Source organism: Arvicanthis niloticus, chromosome 1 (assembly GCF_011762505.2).
Source record: "Arvicanthis niloticus isolate mArvNil1 chromosome 1, mArvNil1.pat.X, whole genome shotgun sequence".
NCBI classification, from domain to species: Eukaryota; Metazoa; Chordata; class Mammalia; order Rodentia; family Muridae; genus Arvicanthis; species Arvicanthis niloticus.
This window is the reverse complement of record NC_047658.1, coordinates 35334063-35354219: the sequence shown is the minus strand read 5'-3', so window position 1 is coordinate 35354219 and position 20157 is coordinate 35334063. Positions and strand designations below refer to the sequence as shown.

The 20157-nt window shown below is 41.6% G+C and overlaps 1 protein-coding gene across 2 annotated transcripts in view; it reads left to right on the top strand.

The window, feature by feature from the left end:
- The first annotated feature begins 4217 nt into the window (after positions 1-4217).
- Positions 4218-20157, top strand: part of LOC117696584 (proto-oncogene FRAT1-like) — a 41746-nt gene continuing 25806 nt past the window's right edge. For both annotated transcript variants that reach the window (XM_034487548.2, XM_076935252.1), the window contains exon 1: positions 4218-6714. In XM_034487548.2, coding sequence (XP_034343439.1) covers positions 4341-5195 — 855 coding nt within the window. In that variant the 5' untranslated portion in view covers positions 4218-4340 and the 3' untranslated portion in view covers positions 5196-6714. The remainder of the gene's footprint in view (positions 6715-20157) is intronic.

Here is a 20157-nt window from a genome sequence, read left to right as displayed (position 1 = left end):
TGTTAAAACGGATTGAAACAATTGGAGTATTTGAATATTTCTATGCACAAAACTAAATAACACTGTTCAGCAAAATCAAAGAAATACAAAACAAAACAGAATGTACATCTTACAATACAGAGTCTCATAATTGAGAAGTGTATCAGTTTTCAGTTTGTTCTGTTGACTTCATTCAGTTAAAAGAAAACTGAATATACTCTAGTGTAATATCAAAGGATATGAGTACAAGGAGGTTCTAAGCCTCTATTTAGTAAAATTTGCAAATATTTTTAAAAAATGAATATTTTCTAGAGCATCATATTTCTGATAAATACTACAACCTTGAGATTATTGGAAAGGTAAATCTTACAGAAATTAGTAAATCTAGCAGAAAATGTGCCCTTCCAAAATCAACACATTGAATCATAAACCTGAAAGTGATATTTTTGATATGTAGAGAATTTTAGTGGTAAGGTTTTCATATTATCGCTGCCTTCCTTGATATTATACGTGCCTTTTGCTACTTTTTATGTTGGAGATTATAATACAACTACATCATTTCACTATTACTTATCCTTCTTACTAAATTTTGTTCTCTTTCAAATCTATCTCCTCCTTTTTAATTAATTTGTGTTACATACAAATATTTCCTAAATAATCATATATTTCAAAACACAGCTGAGTCAGTCTTGATCACATTGGTTACATGTTTTCAGGGAGGACTATTTTGTTATCCAAAGGTAATTAGTTGATGTGCTCTTCTCTAGGCATGACAACATATGTAATGGAAATATTCAAAATGTACAGCCTAATTGAAATTATCTACACAACCCATCACTAGGGACAATAGATACACAGCAAGAACAAATTTAGTGGTGTCATCCAGCCACACATAAGAAGATATTTGTGATGATGTTATTGTAACCATATTTGCTATGCATCAGAGTACAAATAACAGCAATATAACTTGATTTAGATTTAAAATGCACTAATTGCAAGGAACCCTGCAAGCATCATTTCAGGAAGATAAACAATCCACAAAGAGATCAGAATAAAAAGTCATTCCAGCCGATGTATTAGGTCTGGATCAGTCTTTGAAAGCCTGATGCCATTTGATTGATTGTAAGCATATTTCAACCCAATACAATTTGGAAAGTTTCCAGACAATAATTATTCCAATTACAAGTACACAATAAGGCATAGGGGCTGACTACATAAACAAAGAATATAGTGTGGACTCTGATTGAGATAGCTTACAGGAAAGCAAGCCATAAAATGCATATGACAGCTATCCTAATGTGTGATTCTATTGACAGGGAGCTAAAGACAAAGATCTATTGAAGAAGAGTCTTGGATAATCATTCCGAAGGATTGCAAGAGGTCTGGATACAAAGATATAAAAATGTCACCAGGTTGCTAATAACATCCACTCCCAGATTTCTGGGTAGAATGCTGGCATTTTATTTCCTTTATTGAGGAGACAAATCCTGAGTGTTGAACATTTCTTACTTACCTAGTACACTGTTGGCACAAGGACCTTTCAGCCTCCATCAAATAATGACATTAAGCAAATATGTTATTGATTTACACAATTATTTTAATATATCTGTTCTCATTTCATTAGTTGTGCTGGATACTTTCACATCAATTTGACCCAAGCTACAGCCAGCATAGAGTTGGGAATCTCAATTGGAAAAAAATGCCTCCATAAGACTGGACTATAGGAACACCTACAGAGATTTTTCTTAATAGGTGATTGATTGGGGAGGGCACAGTGCATTGTGGGTGTTGTTATCCCTGGGTTTGTGGTCTTCGGTTCTATAAGAAAGTAGGCTGGCATCAGTGGGAAGAGAGGCCCGTGGTCCTGTGAAGGCTCAATGCCCCAGTGTAGAGGAATACCAGGGCAGTGAGGTGGGAGTCGGTGGGTGGGAGGGGGAGCATGCTCATAGAAGCCTGGGGAAGGGTAAGGGAGAGGAGAGTTCCTGAGGGGAAATGTGTAAAGGGGATAACATTTGAAATGTAAATAAATAAAATATCCAATAAGAAAAAGAAAGAAGGCTGAGCAAGCTATAGGTAGCAAATCAGTAATCAGCAATATCTATGGCCTCTGTGTCAGCTCCTGCTTCCAGGTTCCTCTCTTGTTGGAGTTCCTGCCCTTACTTCCTTTAATGGTAGACTATGATGTGAAAGTGTAAAACAAATAAAGCCTTCCCTACTGTAATGTGCTTTTGATCACGATGTTTCACTGCAGTGGAAACCCTAACTAAGACACTAGTGTACTCATTATAAAAATAGTGAGAAACTAGTATGTCGTGTTGTGATTCTATGCATTTTTTATTTTTCCAAAGGAATATATTTATCAATGGAACCAACTTCACCCAGGATTGTGTAAGGGCAGCCCATTTTGTTGGATAAATGATTGTCTCACGAAGATTCATTTCTTCACTGTCACACAATGTTTGATGAAGATGAACAACGAACAGCATGAGGCAAATATTCTTTCATTGATGAACTTCACAAAATGATTAAGAAAAGGCACCTGCGAAACTACAAGAAACAAGGCAGCAGCATGCAGAGCTCAAGACCAGCCTGATCCACATCACAAGACTGATCAAATTCTTTCCCACAAGAGAAAGTTGTGGATTTCATGGGTCGTTTCCAGGAAATGTGAAGAAGAAACAATTTATGAACTTGCCATTTATGTAATTCCTAAGACATATAGAATTAGCAAGAGAAGAAGATAGATATTTCTAGGTGAATATATCACAAAATCTCTTAACAAATTATAACAAATAATAATCTGCAACCTTTAAAAAAATATAATATAGAATAATCAAGTGAGGCTTACACCAAAAGTTCAAGGCTGATTCAAAACTTTATAACATTGATTTATTCCATTCATCTCATCCATACCTGAAAAGGGAAAGAGGACATTTTAACACAGAGAGAACCCCCAATTATATAAAAAGCAACACCCAGTCATGTTACAAACTCCAAAGTGAAAGTAGAGATAGAAGGAATTTTCTAGAACCCTTTCTTGAAGGGTTTACATAAAGCATGTCCCATGATGACTAGAAACTCAATTCTTTCAACAACAAACAAAATTGTGTAAGTAAAAGAATAGACACAAATATGTGATTGAGAATGGAAATCCTGGGGATAGATGGAGAGTGAGATCATCAGTCTATTTCTGACAACGGTATAAAAGAGTACAATAATCACAGAGCAATTGCTTTCAAGAAACGATGATGGGACATGAAGTACCCATGTAAAACTGTGAGCCTCCACAGTGATATGGCGCATGTTTTCAAACTGAGCCAAATGCAAATGCAGTGGTTGGTGACATCTCAGAGCTAACAAAGGGTTGATTCATCAAACATGAACACTGTTAATTAGACTTCTTTAAACTATTCTTTATGTATAATTCAAAATTGAGTTTATAAAAGACAAGTTTCAACCTTGGAGTATATACACTTTCATAACATATTTACAATAAAAGAACATTGATATTGAGTGTTCAAAAACACAACCAAATAAAAAGAAAACTCAGTGAAGAAAGGAATTTGGAAAAAACTAATGTAATTATTCAAGTTCAGAAATCTCGTTTATGATACTTCAAACATTCTTTCTACTATCAGCAAGCGACAATGTAGGAGCTTTTCCCCCTATAAAAAGCAAAATGAGAGCTATGTAACAATCTAGTTGGAGGTTAAAGTCAGATTACACTTTTTCTCAAATGCATGTTACTATTTCATGTCTCTAGTGTGCTTATCTGTCTTAGATTCTCATTCTAGTTTTGTAACTCACTATAGCAAATCCAGCTGGGCTGAGACATGTTCATTCATCTAATTTTTTTAGAATCAGTTTTTTCTTCTCTGAAACAAAATGGGGAAATTTTTATAACATTTTAAACCACTGCCGTTTTAGATAGAAACGGGGCCCCTCATTCTGTTTATAATTGTTTCTGTACTAAAACTAGCATCGTCTGCCCTCTAGTGGCCTGCAAGTTGAACACCAGTTTCTTTGAAATCTGCTGGAGGGAGGAATTTCAGCATGTCCTATGAATGAGTCCCTCTGGCGGCAATGATTAGAACAGCAGCTAAGAACTTTTGAAAAAAAAAAAAAAAAAAAAAAAAAAGTTCACTTCTCTTAATCAAGAGTGAGAAGCCCAGGTTCCGGCTCCCGCGGCTCTAAAGCGCGCGATGCCACTGCCCGGAGGTCCCGGCTTCCGCGTCCCAGGCTCGGCCCCCGCCCGGCCCGGGCCTCCGCTCCGCTCCCGCCCCAGCCGCGTCCCGCCGAGCCCGCTGCCAACCGAGCCGCCAGCGACTCCCGCACAGCCGCGGGGGCCCGGGCGGGGGGCCATGCCGTGCCGGAGGGAGGAGGAGGAGGAAGCCCGCGATGAGGCAGAGGGGGAGGAGGACAACAGCTTCCTCCTGCTGCAGCAGTCGGTGACTCTGGGCGGCTCGGCCGACGTGGACCGGCTCATCGCCCAGATCGGCGAGACGCTGCAGCTGGACGCGGCGCAGGATGGCCAGGCCTCGCCATGTGCTGCCCCAGGACCCCCGCCCGCGCTTCCGCGGGTCCTGGCGGCGCTGCCGGCGGACAAGGCCCGGGCCCCAGCGAGGCGGCTATTGCGCCCGGCGGCCTCGGCGGAGGCCCGGGACCCTGCGCCCCCGGGGGCCATGCGCTGTGTGCTGGGGGAGCGCGGGCGCGTGAGGGGCCGGGCGGCGCCCTACTGCGTGGCGGAGATCGCCCCGGGCGCCAGCGCGCTTCCCCAGCAGCCCAGCCTTGAGGGATCCCCGGGGACGGGCAAACTAAGCATCCCGCAGCCATTGTCCGGCCGGTGCAGGCGGAGTTGGCTCCGGAACGCGGCCGCGTCCCGCCGCCTGCAACAGCGACGTGGATCTCAGCCCGAGACCCGCACCGGCGACGACGACCCGCCCCGGCTCCTGCAGCAGCTCGTGCTCTCGGGAAACCTCATCAAGGAGGCGGTGCGGAGACTTCATTCGCGACGGCTACAGCTACACGCAAAGCTTCCCGCACACTCCTTCCTCGGGCCTCTGTCAGCCCCGGTGCCTGAGCCGCCTTTGCCGGGGAGCCCTCGCGAGGCCTGCAGCGACCCTGGCACTTGCGAAGGAGGGCGCAGCTCAGAACTGGGGACGACCTTCTTGTCCCTGGCAGCTAATAACCTAAGTGGCCACAGCACCAACCTGTAGCGGGGGACCAAGAGATTCATCCAGGGCTTCACGCAGCTGGTGGAGGAAAAGAAGCTAAGGAAGACAGCAAATATTTTCATGGGTAACTGAAGTTGAGAGCCCCAAACTGTTTGAAACCCAGGACTTAGGTTTGTTTAAAACAGATTCTATAGAGCGCACCGCAGGCTGTCAGCAGGACTCCTTTTTTTTTTTTGGCACGATACGACTTGGTCGCTGCAATTCCGCGCGCGCAGACTCTCCTGGCCAAGCGGGCGACCATGTGGCCACGATGCATGCTCTCAGGATTGGCTCAGCCCAGCTATGGAAGGAAGGACGATGATCCTTGTTTTAACTTACTGTAGTTTTCAGGTCTGGTTCCTGGTCCACTTTGGGGGAGGGGGAAACAAGAGTGGACGTGAACATTTTACAACATCTCTTGCGGTGCTGGTTTCAATGTAAAACATGCTGTACCACGAGAGGACACTCTTGGGGCTGAATAGAAGTAACCATTTTTTGTCTGTCCCGTTTTTCAAAGGGTTGCTGTTAGCAGAGTGTTGAGGGAAAGCTGTACCCCATGAGTGTAGGGTGGGAGGCGGCAGTGAGCAGTGTTAGATGATGGGAGAGTACAGCGAAGCACGGAGTGAACTCTCCTGCCTTCAAAAAATTTGTTTTTAAAGGAGACCCATCCCTCTTTGGGTTCAGGGTCACTGTTTCTTGGGTGTGCATCGTGCCATGGGACTAACCGAATTGCCTTGCTGGGAGAAGAGCACACATTTTTGTAAATGTTGGAGTCCTCTAAAGGCGCTCCACCACCTCTCTCGGAGGGGCTGAGGCCGGCTCATGCTGAGTGTCTGGGCTTCCAGACCGAGGCCACCGCCCCAGCCCCTCCTCCTGGCTTGCAGACAAACTGTCTTGAGACAGTGACCCAGTATCACTTTTCCCCCTTGGTTCTGCTGCCCTACTCAGTGGGGTGGCGCTGATGATGCTAGGGGCCAGAGTAGGGGACTGGGAAAGTTACACATAATGGGCAGTCCTGGGACACAGTCTCACACAACCGTGAATAATGGGCTCTCGGGGCCATTTGTAATAACAGCTGCAGTTCCCTGGATAGACAGAGTCGATTTCCTCCTTGATCCTCCCCCAGCTGTGCCAGCTCGCATTTGTAAGTGAAGGAAACCTAGTAAAAGAAAAAAAAAATGTGACCCTCCAGATGGGAAATTTGCAGGCTTTTGCTATTGTAACTGTGAGGTGCTTGGAAATACTGTTCACTCTAAGCGACTGTTTCGTTTTAGTTTTATGGAGTCAATGGCTTGTTCAGCATCCGGATGTGGCTATTGACATATCTACTCTTCGCACCGGAGTGACTGAAATTGTGGTATTTGATTTGTTTATCCTGCCACACTCCATCACTGAGATTGGTACTCCATTTGTTCATCCTGCCACACTCCATCACTGAGACTGGTACTCCATTTGTTCATCCTGCCACACTCCATCACTGAGATTGGTACTCCATTTGCTCGTCCTTTAACATGGACTGAAGGTCAGTATCTCACCTGGAATCCTCCAGGCTTTTAGATTCAGACTGGAATTGCCAAATCATCCTACCTCATGGACTTGAGCTACTGGTCTTTCATTCTGTTGATGCAAATACCCATTGTTGAGCTATTCCGAATACCCTGTAAATCAATAGAATAAATTCCCTTTGTAATATTTGTTCGTTCTATCAGTTTCAACCCTCTAAAAATTTTAATGCAAATTGCAAGTGGTTTTAGAGAAAAAAGAAAAATGAATTACTCAAGAAGGCCTAGTGGTATCTACAACCGTCTCTCTAACTTGACTAAACTAAATTTTAAAAAGACTCACCTGGTAGCAAGGAGTACACGGCAGATGCTCAGTGTGAGCTATTTAAGGTCTATGCAAAATCATGTATTTCGAAGCGATTCACCTCTTGTGAAGAACAAGGAATTTAGTGACTTTGAATAGAAAATTTTTTGTGTGTTTGAAAAAAAATAAGGGAAAGAATGAGGCTGGCTTTTTACATCTCGTATTTATGGGAAACGTAAAATGGGGTAAATGAACTCAGAAAATCCAATTTCTCAGCTCCAGAGGAACACAAATGACCTAAATATTTCTCTGTGCTCTCCACAAAGCAGACTGCTTTACACCAGTTATAGGGATTAAAATGCCAGAAGCCGAGTGCAAGTCACCATCCTAAGATGAGTACATCACAAAATAACATCTCAATCTCAACTTAGGTTGGCAGTTAAAGTGAGGCCCTGATTGGAAAGGAGAAAGCGTCTATGTATTAGGATGTAGCTGTGCAGGAGAACCCCATATAGGCAGTAAAGCACTCAGGTGGCTCAGCAGTGGATGGATCCCCACCTTTACCTCCTGAAACCTTTCTTACACGTTATTTTCCTAGTGAACTAACTTTCTCCTGTCTGTGGAGCTGACAGCGACCTTTGCTGAAGGAAATGGCAAGCAACACAAAGATGTTGTAGCTGAGTGCTCACCTATCTTTGCTTCTAGGTGGATAATCATTCTGAAGGCCAAGCAGACCATTGGAGGAAAGGGATACAGTATGGCCCAGGAGGTTGCACGATACTTCTAAGGAACTTAATGAATCTTCTAAGTTATTCAATTGGAAGTCCTGTAAATACATGTGAACACTGATTTTAGTGGTATGGGATAATGAAAAAAAAAAAAAAGGAAAAAAATACACTAGATCAGGCTAAGTATTAGCGTGGGCCTAAAGTATAGTCTAGATTTGTTATTTTCAATGATTTTTTTAAAAGGTCTCAATGGTTTATTTGATTATTTGGATGGATGTGCATCATAATGTAATGCACTCTGATTGAGTTAGAAATGCCTGACATTCCTTGGCTTACTGTTCATGAAATGAATTAATGCATAGTCAAGCAACTAGGGATGCATCTCAAGGGGAAGCTCCAAGGCCTGACACTATTTCTGATGCTATGGTGTGCTTACAGACAGAAGCCTAGCATGGCTGCCTTCTCAGAGGCCCAACAAGCAGCTGACTGAGACAGATGCAGATATATACACCCAACCATTCGACTGAAGTTGAGGACCCCTGTGGTTGAATTAGGGAAAGACTGGAAGAAGCTGAGGAGGAGGGCAACCCCATAGGAAGACCAGCAGTCTCAACTAACCCTGGACCCCTGAGATCTCTCTGACACTGAGTCACCAACCAAACAGCATATATTAGCTGGTCCAAGGCCTCTGACACATATACAGCAGAGGACTACTTGGTCTGGCCTCAGTGGGAGAAGATGTTCCAGGGGGTGGGGAGGCCTGGCAGAAAGGGAGGTGGGGACATCTTCTTGGAGACAGGGGAAAGGAGAAATGGGATGAGGAACTGTGGGAGGGCAGACCTGGAGGTGGGTAATGACTAGACTGTAAAAAAATAAAAGTAATAAAAATAAAAGAATACTGCATGCAGAAGCAGGGGATGTAGGTGGAGTTAAACTCTAGAAAGTCCCAAAGACCTGTGGTCTGAGAGGTTCTCAAGACTCAATGGGGATGACCTTAGCCTAAATACCCAACAGGGGGAGATGGAACCTGAAGATCCTACCACCAGTAGATAGACAGTGTCCCCAGTGGGGGGATAGGGCCACCCACTACCTTCAAAAATTTTGACCCAGAATCGTTCCTGTATAAAAGAAATGAAGGGACAAAAGTGGAGCAGAGACTGAAGGAAAGGCCATCCAGTGACCAGCCCAAATTGAGATCCATCTCTTGTCACCAAACCCTGACACTATTACAGATGCCATGCTGTGCTTGCAGACAGGAGCCTAGCATGGCTATCCTCTGAGAGGTTCTACCAGCATTTGACTGAGACAGATGCTAACCATTAGATGAGGTCAGGGACCCCTATGGAAGAGACAGAATCGATCAAAGTAGCTGAAGGGGATGGCAATCACATAAGAAGAACAACAACATCAAGTAACCTGGACCCCAACAGAGCTCCCAGAGACTAAGTCACCAACCAAAAAGCATACTTTGGCTGGTCTGTGGTACCTGACACATGTGTAGCAGTGAACTGCCTTTTCTGGCCTCGGTGGAGAGGATGTGCCTAATACTCTAGAGACTTGATGCCCCAGGGAAGGAGGATGTTGAGGGGTTAGATTGGGGTGTGTGGGTGGGTGGGTGGGGAAGGACCTTCTCAGAGCCAAAGGGGAGGAGGTGTGAGCTGAAGAATTCTGGGACGGGGGACCAGGAAAGGGAACAACATTTGGAATGTAAATAAATAAAACAATTTAATTTTAAAAAGAATACTAGAATAGTTTTTACCATGTAAAGCATAACCCTTCTACAATGGGGGTGACCAGAAGACTTTTCCTTAGCTAATACTGTAAGGAACTGGTATATGAGAAGACCACAAATATACTTGGGACTTTCCCACAGCGCTCGGGGAAGCAAAGGGTGAAATTGCCTGTCTTCAATGTAATAGGTTAAATTGAATCTCACACTGGAAAGGTCTATGTGTCACCACCAGATTATAAATTCAAGGTGTGAATATTCACCTTAAAGGACAGTATAGCCAAAGCAATGTTCATAAGGGTTATGCCTGGCTAATGAATCAAAATGTTTTCAAAAGTTAGATAGATAGGAAGCCTACTTAATCCTTGCTCTGTCTGTATAAGCAGAAAAGTTAGAGAACAAATGAACAAAAGGATACTTAGAATTATAGTGACCTCCAAATTTGGTCAGTTATTGACCCAAGGCACCAGGGATTCAGGAGAGACTAAGATCCTTTAAGGAAGGAACTTGCTGCAGTATCAAAAGATTTTCAAATCAAACTTTCTCCTGCCCTTCACACAAAGACCGATGGCCTTCTACATTACATGTGCAACTCTACATTGGTGGGAATGAATTAAGCACACCTTTCAAAGTCCACTAAACATTGCTTCTGAGTAGACACTGACTCCTGAGGATCCCAGGAGTCATTATGAGCCAAAGGTAATGTGGAGGCTTATAGACTTCAAATAATCCTTGGAGTTGGTCATTTGTGTGTGTGTGTGTGTGTGTGTGTGTGTGTGTGTGTGTGTACGCGCGCGCGCATGCATGCATGCCAGTGCTTTACTTTTTACATTAAATTTTATTTTACTTTGTGTAGGTTTTTTAGTACGTGTGCCTGTGTACCACACACATGCAGTGCACATAGGGCTGAAATGACAGATGGCTGTGATCCACCTTGTGGATCCTGTGAATCAAATTGAAGCACATCATCTGGAAGAGCAGTCACTGCGCTTCTGTCATAGATCAAGTCTTTAGCTCTCATCAATGGAGTTTTAACCAGACTCTGACATACTGCTTCTAGTTGGTCCACAAATATCATTCGTTGGGTTTATATATTCATTCTCAGAATGCAAAATTGGTATTGTTACTATTTGGTAGAATCACCGTATTTGCTCTCTGACCTCTGCCCCTACCAGAAGAAATCCTGAAACAAAACAATGTAAGTTACTGTAAGAATTGCAGAAATTGTGCTATCATCAAATACATCAAAGATATTCATAGTGGTGTCCATCACATTTCCATTAACTCTCCTGTTATAATTGTATGCAAAATACATAGATCACAATGGATGAAAGTTTATTATTTCAAAACCAAAACATATGTATTGTTTTCTTACATCCCCTGTCACCTGATATGTGACTGTTGGTATTTTCTCTGTTCTTATCTGAAAGGCCATAAGAATAGATATTTTCAGCTGGCAATGTTAGCAGTGTACATTTATTCATCTATATCAGGGTATGTAAATTTTCAGCCCTGTAGAATAGTTTAATTTTAATGGATATTGATCATCTTCCTCTCCCACATTTCTCCATTATATTGATGACATTATGCTAGTGAACGGAAGGTAGCCATCACTCTGGGATTCTTGGTAAAATAAATGCAATTAGAAGATAGTAAATAAACTCAGTAAAAATTCAAAAGTCTTCTACTTCAGTCAAACTTCGAGGAGATCAGTGGTTGTACCATGTAGAGATATGTCTAATAAAAAGATAGACATATTTACTGTGGCCCCCCATACAACCAAGAAAGGAGCACAACATATATAGGAACTATCAAAAGAGTTTTGAAAGTTATATAGCATTTATTTATTTATTTGTTCATTGATCCATGTATGTATAGGCTCCAGTGCACACAGTGCCATGTGTACAAATATCAGAGGACATCTCAAGGTGATTGGTTCTCTTGTTATACCACATGAAACCCAGACATTGGACTAAGATCATTAGAGAGGGTAGCTAAATGCTTCACTTTTTTAATCAACTCACTGGTCAAGTTCTGGTGTTTTGGAGATAAAATATTACCTTATCTTGGTGTTTTATTCTAGTGTATATACAGAGTGACTTAGAAAACTATACTTTTGATTTAGGCAAGCAACAGAAGTGAGTTATTCAACAGGCCTAGGAATGCAGTTTGGTGTATTTGATAGGCTGCCATGAGTGAATCACTGTGTAAACACTTGAGATTTGGAAGCAAGGCCCTGACTTCATTTGCAGATTACTAAAGACTGAAAAATAATTCTTAATCTGTTCTTTGACCTAACTTAATGCTTAATTTTTGATAAGAAGTCATTAGTACTGAAAACACAGATAAGTTACAAGAAATTAATCCACTGCCTATAATTCCCAATGTTACAGGGCCTTCTTCCACAAGGAATGTACCCATGGCTTAATAATGTATGGCATATGATTTGTTGACCAAGTAAGAAAGCTCGGGGTCATATTTGCAAGTATTTCTCAGTTCTACACAGGCAACACTCAATGGTGTACTGTGGTCACAGTTCTCGAACAACAACTATGAATGACAATAGTGAATTAACATTGTTCAGTTGTGGGAAGTTTGTGCAGTTTGTGAACTTCATTTCTAAGAACAAGTTGTCAGATAAGTAATTGTATACTGATCCATGAGCTGTAGCTAATGATTTGTCTTAATGACTGGGAACTTGAAAGGAGTGTGATTTTCTGGAAAATTGGCCAGAAAGGCATCCAGGCAAAGGATGTATGTGTAGATGTTGTGGGGATGTGACAGCTACGCCTAACCTGATGACATTATGTATGTATGCCCAGAAATAAACTGTTCTAACCCAGTCATTAGAGACACTCCGCACAGAGGGCTCAGACCTGTGTAATAATCTACACATAATTCCCTTACAATGGCTGGAGTGACTTAATATAAAACAAGGTATCCTTTAAGGGCCATTGACCTTTGCCTGTGGGATCCTCGTGATCTGCTGGTAAGATAAGAAGAGGGTAATAGTGACCCTACTGTGAGGTATCTAACCATTTGATTTTCTGTTTTGTTTTAACTTTGTTTTTTATAGTAGTTGTTGGTGGTGGTTTTTTGTTTGTTTTGATTTTGCTAGGCTGTTCTTTGAATTAGTATATACAGGGAAAGCAAAATAGCCAAGGGGTGTAAAACAGTTCTCTTGCCTAGCTGTGAGTTCCACACATAATTATACTCCTTTGATATTCATCCTTTAACCTCTCCCCCACCCCCCCCCTTTTTTTTTACCCAGCTTCAACACTGTTTGGCTCTAAGTCTGCTGTCTTTCTCTGAGCTGAAGAATACATTTCTTTAATCTAAATTTGAATTGAGGCTAAGATTTTGGGCTTTCCCAGTGGATTTGAATGCCTCAACAATCTCTTTAAATGGAGGGTACTGGGCTTGAAATAAATGTTTATTAAAAAGTTACCTCAGCTTGTGGGGATTTCAACAGTCAAATATATATAATACCTCATTTGGTGGACCTCCTGGTTATTATTGTCACTGCCATTGACGAAATAGACTGCCCCATTTTAGGCTTAAGTGTCATGTTATAGTAAAGACAAACTATGTTCATTCCTCTTGTTGATTGAACGTCTATTTCTCAAAGTTTGGGCTATGCCCTACTTATAACTTTAACTACAAATTGCTCTGTCCTGTGGGTTCAGAGCATGGCAGTCTTGTTTCAAAAGGCAATAACCACCCTGCACCCCAACCCTTGTTTCAAAGGGTTGTTATGCCCACATTGTTGGAGGTTCTTAGGATTACTTTGTCATTGTTTGGTTTTAGACTCTGGGGACAAGGGACTTAGATGCATATTTTAAATATCAAAGTAGGCCTGTCTTCTAGGTTCCCCCACCATCTCTCAGTTCCTACCTGTCCCCAACCCTAAACTTTCTATCCCAAGGGGCTGGGCTGCCCTTTCCTCAGCCAGACATATCTCTCTCTCTCTCTCTCTCTCTCTCTCTGTCTGTCTCCCTCTCTCTCTTTCTTCTCTACCTCCTCTTCCTTCTCCTCGCCTTCTCTCTGTGCACATACTCTTTCTCTCTTCTTTCCCCTTCCACTGCTTCTTGTGGAGGAGCCTGGTGTAGCCCTGCTGAGAACAGAGTGACCTGGTCCTGCCCCTGCTCCGTGAGTGTCAATTGCTGCTGTGGCCATAAGGCTTATGTGTACAAATGTATATAGTTCACATTCCTCTGAGGAATGCCCTCCCTGTTAAAACGTTGATAACTCCATGAGAATTAAAAACAGCATGAATCCAGGAGTCAAAGGTATGACTGCAAAATGATAAATGCTGGGACCTTCAGGACAGTCCTTAAGGCTATGGGAAACAGCTCTAAATACATGAGTTCAAAAATATATAATTTCTTAACTATCCAAAATATAAGGTTGTAATATGAATTATGAGGGTTTGCATGAATCTAAAGGAACAAATATAGCTACACTATGAGGCAGTTTGTCAGAAAAATACAAAGGCAGGCAGATTCCTGAGTTCAAGGTCAGCCTAAGTCAGATCGAGGTTAGGCAAAGATGTGGTATAAAGGGTAATTTCAGGGCAGGGTCCCACCTAACTAGCTTATCTTCAGTGCTTTACAAAGGCAGACAGATCTCGGAATTCTTTTGCAATGTTAAGAAAATGTGTATGCTTGCTGTCTTTTTATAATCAAAGGGTTGGGGTCACAGGATGCTGATTCATAATATAATCCAAAGGAAAGCTGGGGTAAATGACTGGGTTGATATGTAAAATTAAAGCCTGGACCTGTGTTCTGCAGATGAGCTGTCCAGAGAATTTTTTAGGATTAAAAGAGAGAAGTGCTTGTAAGACACGCACGTACGAACGCACGCACACACGCATGCACGCACGCACGACACCACACGTTCAAGATCTCTTAGAATAGCAAGCAAGCAGAATAAAGGCAGAGAAATCTCCAGAGACGAAGCAGAACAAAGAGAGAAGCAGACTGGAAAAGCTGTCAGGTCGTCAGCTTGGATCCAAGGTTTGACATTGAGTTCTTTTCCCTTCTCCCAGACACCCCTTGTCCCAGAACCTTCCTCATTCAGAGGCTGGTCCTTGGCATTTTTTCCCCACTACGACTTTCTTGATCTGGTCCTTGGTGTTAGCATTCTGTCTAAGCTCCACCCTACAGTTACCTGGCAACAGCCTGACTCACTATAAAAGGGGCTGCTTGCCCCCTCCTTGCCCCTCCTTTTTCTTGCTCTTGCTCTCCCCTTCTTGCTCCTTCTCTGTTCCCTCGCTCCCTCGCTTCTCTCCCCATTTCTAACCCCCCTCCCTCCAGTGTTCATGGCCGGCCTCCTCCCCTCCCCTCCCCTCTCCTCTCCCCCTCCTCTCTCTTTCTCTGCCCTTCTCTGTCTCTATCCTCTTAACTCCCCTCGCCATTCTCTGAATAAACTCTTTTCTATACTCAGGGGGGAAGGGATGCCTCAGCATGGACACCCAGAAGCACCCCTTCCCCCATACCTGACTACACATCCACCAAACATATCCCCCCTCTCTTTATCTTTTTATAAACACATCAATCACTTGGAGCCAGTGAACTTGTCCAAAAGCAACTTCGCAATAAATCTGCATTTACGATAATATAATTTTAGCTTTTATTGGCTCATTTTATTTTTATTAAAAAACAAACAAGCAAACTTATTTTTCTCACCCTCAATGCTGACCTCTCAAACCCTGCCTGGAGGAGGCGGCATCTCATGTACACAAATTTAAAAAGGCTTGCTTTAATTAATTTGGCATATGATTATTTGGGTCAGTGGTCTTCCGCTTCCCATCTTTATGATTGACATCATACGGGCCAAGCTCCCATGAACAAAATGGTCATGGTATTAGGGATGGGATTTATACATTCGGTTAAAAAAACATGGCCTTTGATTCCGCCAAGATTATCTGAACTTTCTGGCTATTTCTTAAATGCCAAATCCTCCAACAACAGAGACCACAGCTAAACCCAAAGTACGTCACCATTCCTTGGGTGATGAGGACTCAATACAAATACCCCAGATGACTTATATCTTGGAGAGTCAACATTGCGAATTATTTACTGCGGTATGGATATTTACTGTGGGTATTGATTTAGATTTTCTATGAATAATATGTCTAATAAAAACTAACACACGTGGGCTTTCAGAATGACAACATTATTCCTAATCTAGAAATTCAGAGCCAAAGAAATGTATCGGTTGCTCTCTTTCTTGCTCAAGGAATTCACATGAATTGTGGTGTTTCCCTTTGTCCTAGTACGGCTGACTTTTAATAGAGAGTTAGACTGTCTCCAACAAAGCCATAGAGAACACCATGAAGGGACTAGGGCTGGCTGTCCAGGTAGGAGGTAAATCTCTGTTGTTTTTCTTAGTAATGGAGGCCATTAGTCTTATACTTCCATCTTAAATTTACTCTTCTACTGTCCTTGTGCTACAGTTGCCGGTAGACAGTTTACCAGCAGCAAACCAAGCTCAGCCAGCCCCTCTCCCAACCCCCAAGGCTCCTGAGTAAGCCATTTCATATGTAAAAATCCGGCTTTTTCTTAGAGCTGCTAGGACTCCTGCTGAGAAATGAAAACTGACAGGCAAGTTTTTCTTTCGGGTAAGCTTCATGCTGAGAAAGGCAAACACACAGACAGATTTGTTCACCTTGCTGACAGGCTGCATGCTGACAAAGGTAAACTCACAAATAACAGGTTCCGATCTTTAAAAAAAGAAATGTTTTTTTTACTCTTCCTTTATGCGAACAAATTGCTTCTCAATGACCTCACTGATCAGTAATGTACGTACGTCTCATGGTAAAGGTTGGATGTTTGCTGATGGGGGTGGGGGGGGTGGGGAACGTTTGAAGTTTATGTTGCGGACATCTGAAGAAGCTATTTAAGGTATGTGAAAATAGGTGAAAAATGAGATTAAGGATGACACATGATATTGTGATTTCAAAGTTCAGAGTTTTAGCGTGTTAATTAATGAAGTTTTGTTATGGGAGAGGTTAGGAAAGATAATTATAGTAGAAATAAAAATATTTTTATACAGATGATTCCCATTTTCACACCATATTTCCTAGAATATTAAATTATAGAGATGAACAATAGCAATACAAATTTGATGTCTATGAGCATAAACAGATTTCTGGAGAACTGGCCCCTAGTCTCTCAGATACTTCCACATAGCTGTCACCTGAGCTGTTTATTTATTTAATGGGACAGTTTGGCAATCAATGCTCTTCAGCTTGAGCCAAGAAACTAGTGGTGATTAAGAGGAGATCAGAATCACTACGATGAAATCTTCTGGAATGTGTTTCATGACAGCAGACAGAAGCTTTGTTCCAGAGGCAACAGCCAAAGTTGTACCTTTTCCTGGTAGCTGAAAACGGTAGTGTCTGGGAAGTACTGGTTTTGAAGGCATGAAAGTGTCTTGCACAGTAGATGAGACTTGGCGCTGTATGTTAGTAGGGCCTGGAGTCCCTGAAAAGAGACTAGAAAAGGCTACTGGTGAATGTCCAACCCAGCTGCAGTGAGAGACACCAGCGTTTTGTAGATACCACTACCATGGGATGACCAGCAAGAGCGCGGCAGCCATGGAGGGGAGTCATCCTGAGCTTAGGGTGGTCTGACATCAGTGGATGGAACCAGAGAAATGACACAGGCCAGAGGAGATCTGGCCTGTAAGGAGGCTAGATCATGAGTGTATCCCACTCATTGGGCACTGGAGTTATTTACATAGTTGGAGTTTATTTTGCTTTTTATTTTATTGTGATTACGTCCTAGTTCTTTCCTCCTAAAGTAAGAAAGTAATTTATTTTTGATTTTATAGGAGTCAACGAAAGAGATTGGGTTTTAAAGGGGACTGATTTTTTTTTTTTTAAAAAAAGACTGAATCAACTCAGAGTATTTGAATTTTTAAGACTGAGATTGTTTACGTTTGTAATATCTTTTAAATTGCAATGCCAACATTATTGTGTAATCTTGGAAATGAACAAGAAAGGAAAGGTTGTGAGTAAACAATGATGTGTTTGGTTGTATAGTTGATAAAGTATCAGTTGTGCTGGCAAGTCTTAACTTGACACAAGCCAGAACCATCAGAGAGAAGGAAGTCACATTTGGGAAAATGCCTCTGAAAGACCTGGCTCTAGGAAGCCTGTAGGGCATTTTTTTTTAAATTTAGTGCTTGATGTGGGAAGCTCAAGCCATTATGGGTGGGAACAACTTGGGATATTGGTCCTGCCTGTTAAAAGAATGCATGCTGAGCAAGTCGTGGACAGGTTAGTGAGAAGCAATCCTCCATGGATCAGCCTCCATCTCCACTTTCCTGCTTGAGATCCTGCCCTGAATTCCTTTGGGGATGTGCAAATGTAAGCAAAATAAACTTGTTTCTCTTCTGGTTGCTTTTGCTCACAATGTTTCATCACAATAGTCAGCATAATTAAGATACCCTCATTCACTCTGTGCTGGTAGTATGCTTTGACAGTTACTACTTCTGCTGCTGCCATCCATCTGTGACATCATATTTTAGTTTTATGGCTTTCAAGTGTGAATCGATGACCAGTCACTTTCAAGGGATCCTCTAGTCTCTCTGGATTACTTTGGAATTACTGAGGCATCCAATCTCATAGACTAAGTAGAATCTGGGTTGCAAGCTTTTCCAGCAGGCAGGAGGCCATTGTCGGACTACCTAGTGTATATAATATCAGGCAATCTAATAAATCCCCTATGTTCTATTGTTTCTGTTTCACTACAGAGTTCTAACTAAAATGGTCTCATATTAATGATGTGTGTAGAATGTCTGGAATACTTAGTACCCAGGTTTTCTATTACAGTCAGTTTGGATTTGTGAATAATTTCACAGCCCATCATATTTAGATACAAAAGGGAATTGATTGAAAGTTTTAACAGGGAGTTCATTACCGTTTTTCTTACACACCATACACATACACAGTGATTTCTACAGCATTTTCACTAACAACCCATCTGATGGGATGTGGAATTTTACATTTTCAGAACGTATCAGTACTCTAAAAGTTACATTTTTCAGCTCGGATTTTAAGATTATAAATAGTACTACTTCAGCAAGCTTCAAATATGAGGAAAGAGTAGTAGATATTTGGTAGAAATTCAGAGTCTCTGCCTTATGTTTCTCTCTAGGGGTCAGACTTTCAGCTCTGCAACATTTTCCCTTGGATCTTAACATCCATTTTTCTCCAGTCCCTGAAAAATTAAAGAGTAAGAGAGATTATATCAGTACCATCAGGATTCAGATATTTTAGTGGGGTGTTTCCTTTCCCCCTACCTTAGAGGATTTCTGTTACATGTTGTTAACTCACCACAGAACACTGGTTAGAAAATATATGGCAGCTTGGCATGCAACTAGAATTAAGATTCAACAAATCATAGAATTATCTTTTATGTTATCCCTAGATATCATCCCTAGATAGTGTTTATTTGCTAGCAGGAATTTCTACCTTTCACACAAGAACAAAATTCTTTCATAAACAGAGTTATCCAGTGTTTGCCCAGGCATGAGATGAGGTTCACAATTCTGGATTTCTGAATGATACTGCCTTTATCGTGATTATAATTCTTTTTCAAGTTTAAATAGCTGAGAAATAACCAGAAATGTGATTTTTGTCTACATAACGAGAACCCTCATTTAGAAAGAGGACAATGGTACCTAGGAGCCACTGTTGACCGGGAAACAGGAAAGCTAGCAGTGTTTGTTGCTAGCAGGAATTTCTCTAGGATCTAAATGTGTGATAAATTTTTGGCTTTACTCTTTTTGATTAATAAAGATAGATGAGAAACTGGAATAAGAAGGTGTTTCTTTCGCATTGAACAGAGACTGGATCTGTGGCCTGATTCTAAACTAAAGTAATTGTCTTTAATTACTTTATCTATAATTATCTGGATCTTTCAATCACTTCTTTTTATTGTCAGGGTCAGAACAAAACCGAAATTGAGTGATCTATATTGAACGTGGACCAGAACCTTAACTGAAAAAAAAATGCATATTCATACATATAAGAAAAGGACAAATATATTTCTAACACTCTCTGTGTAACTGTTGATAAATTTAAGGAGCTATTGGTTGTTTTTACTGTGGGTAAAAATCTTTGTAATTTGATGTGATTCACAATGGCTTTCTGTTGTTTCCATAACTTGTGACTTGGAGATTTGTGTAGAAAATCATTGACCAACTTAGTCAGAAATGTTTACTCTGCTTTTTTTTTTCTACTAATGATTATTGTCCATATGTAAGGGTTGGAAAATCGCTGAAGGAAGACCCAGACTCAGATAGTGTGCAAAAACAAAGAGCATTTATTCTGTAGAAACAACCAGCATGCAGGGGTCAACCATTCCTTGAAATATCAACAACAGAAAAAGGTAAGCAGGCCTTCTTATAGGGAACCAGGATACTCTCTAGAAGGATTGGGCAATCTAAAATTTCATTGGTGGGTGCTAGGGGGTCACAAATGATCTACATTCCTATGCCATGAACCTTCATTCATGTAATGAAATAGGGCTGCCCGGCTAAGATGTCCTATTCTGAGATAAGATATTATCCCATTTTTTGTAGTTATACCCAGGCTGTTCTTTGAGAGAGTGTTTTATGATCTTCTTGAGGATTTTATGGTCTGTTCCTAGAGCTCGTGTCTTATGACCTAATTTCTAGAACTTATAGTCTA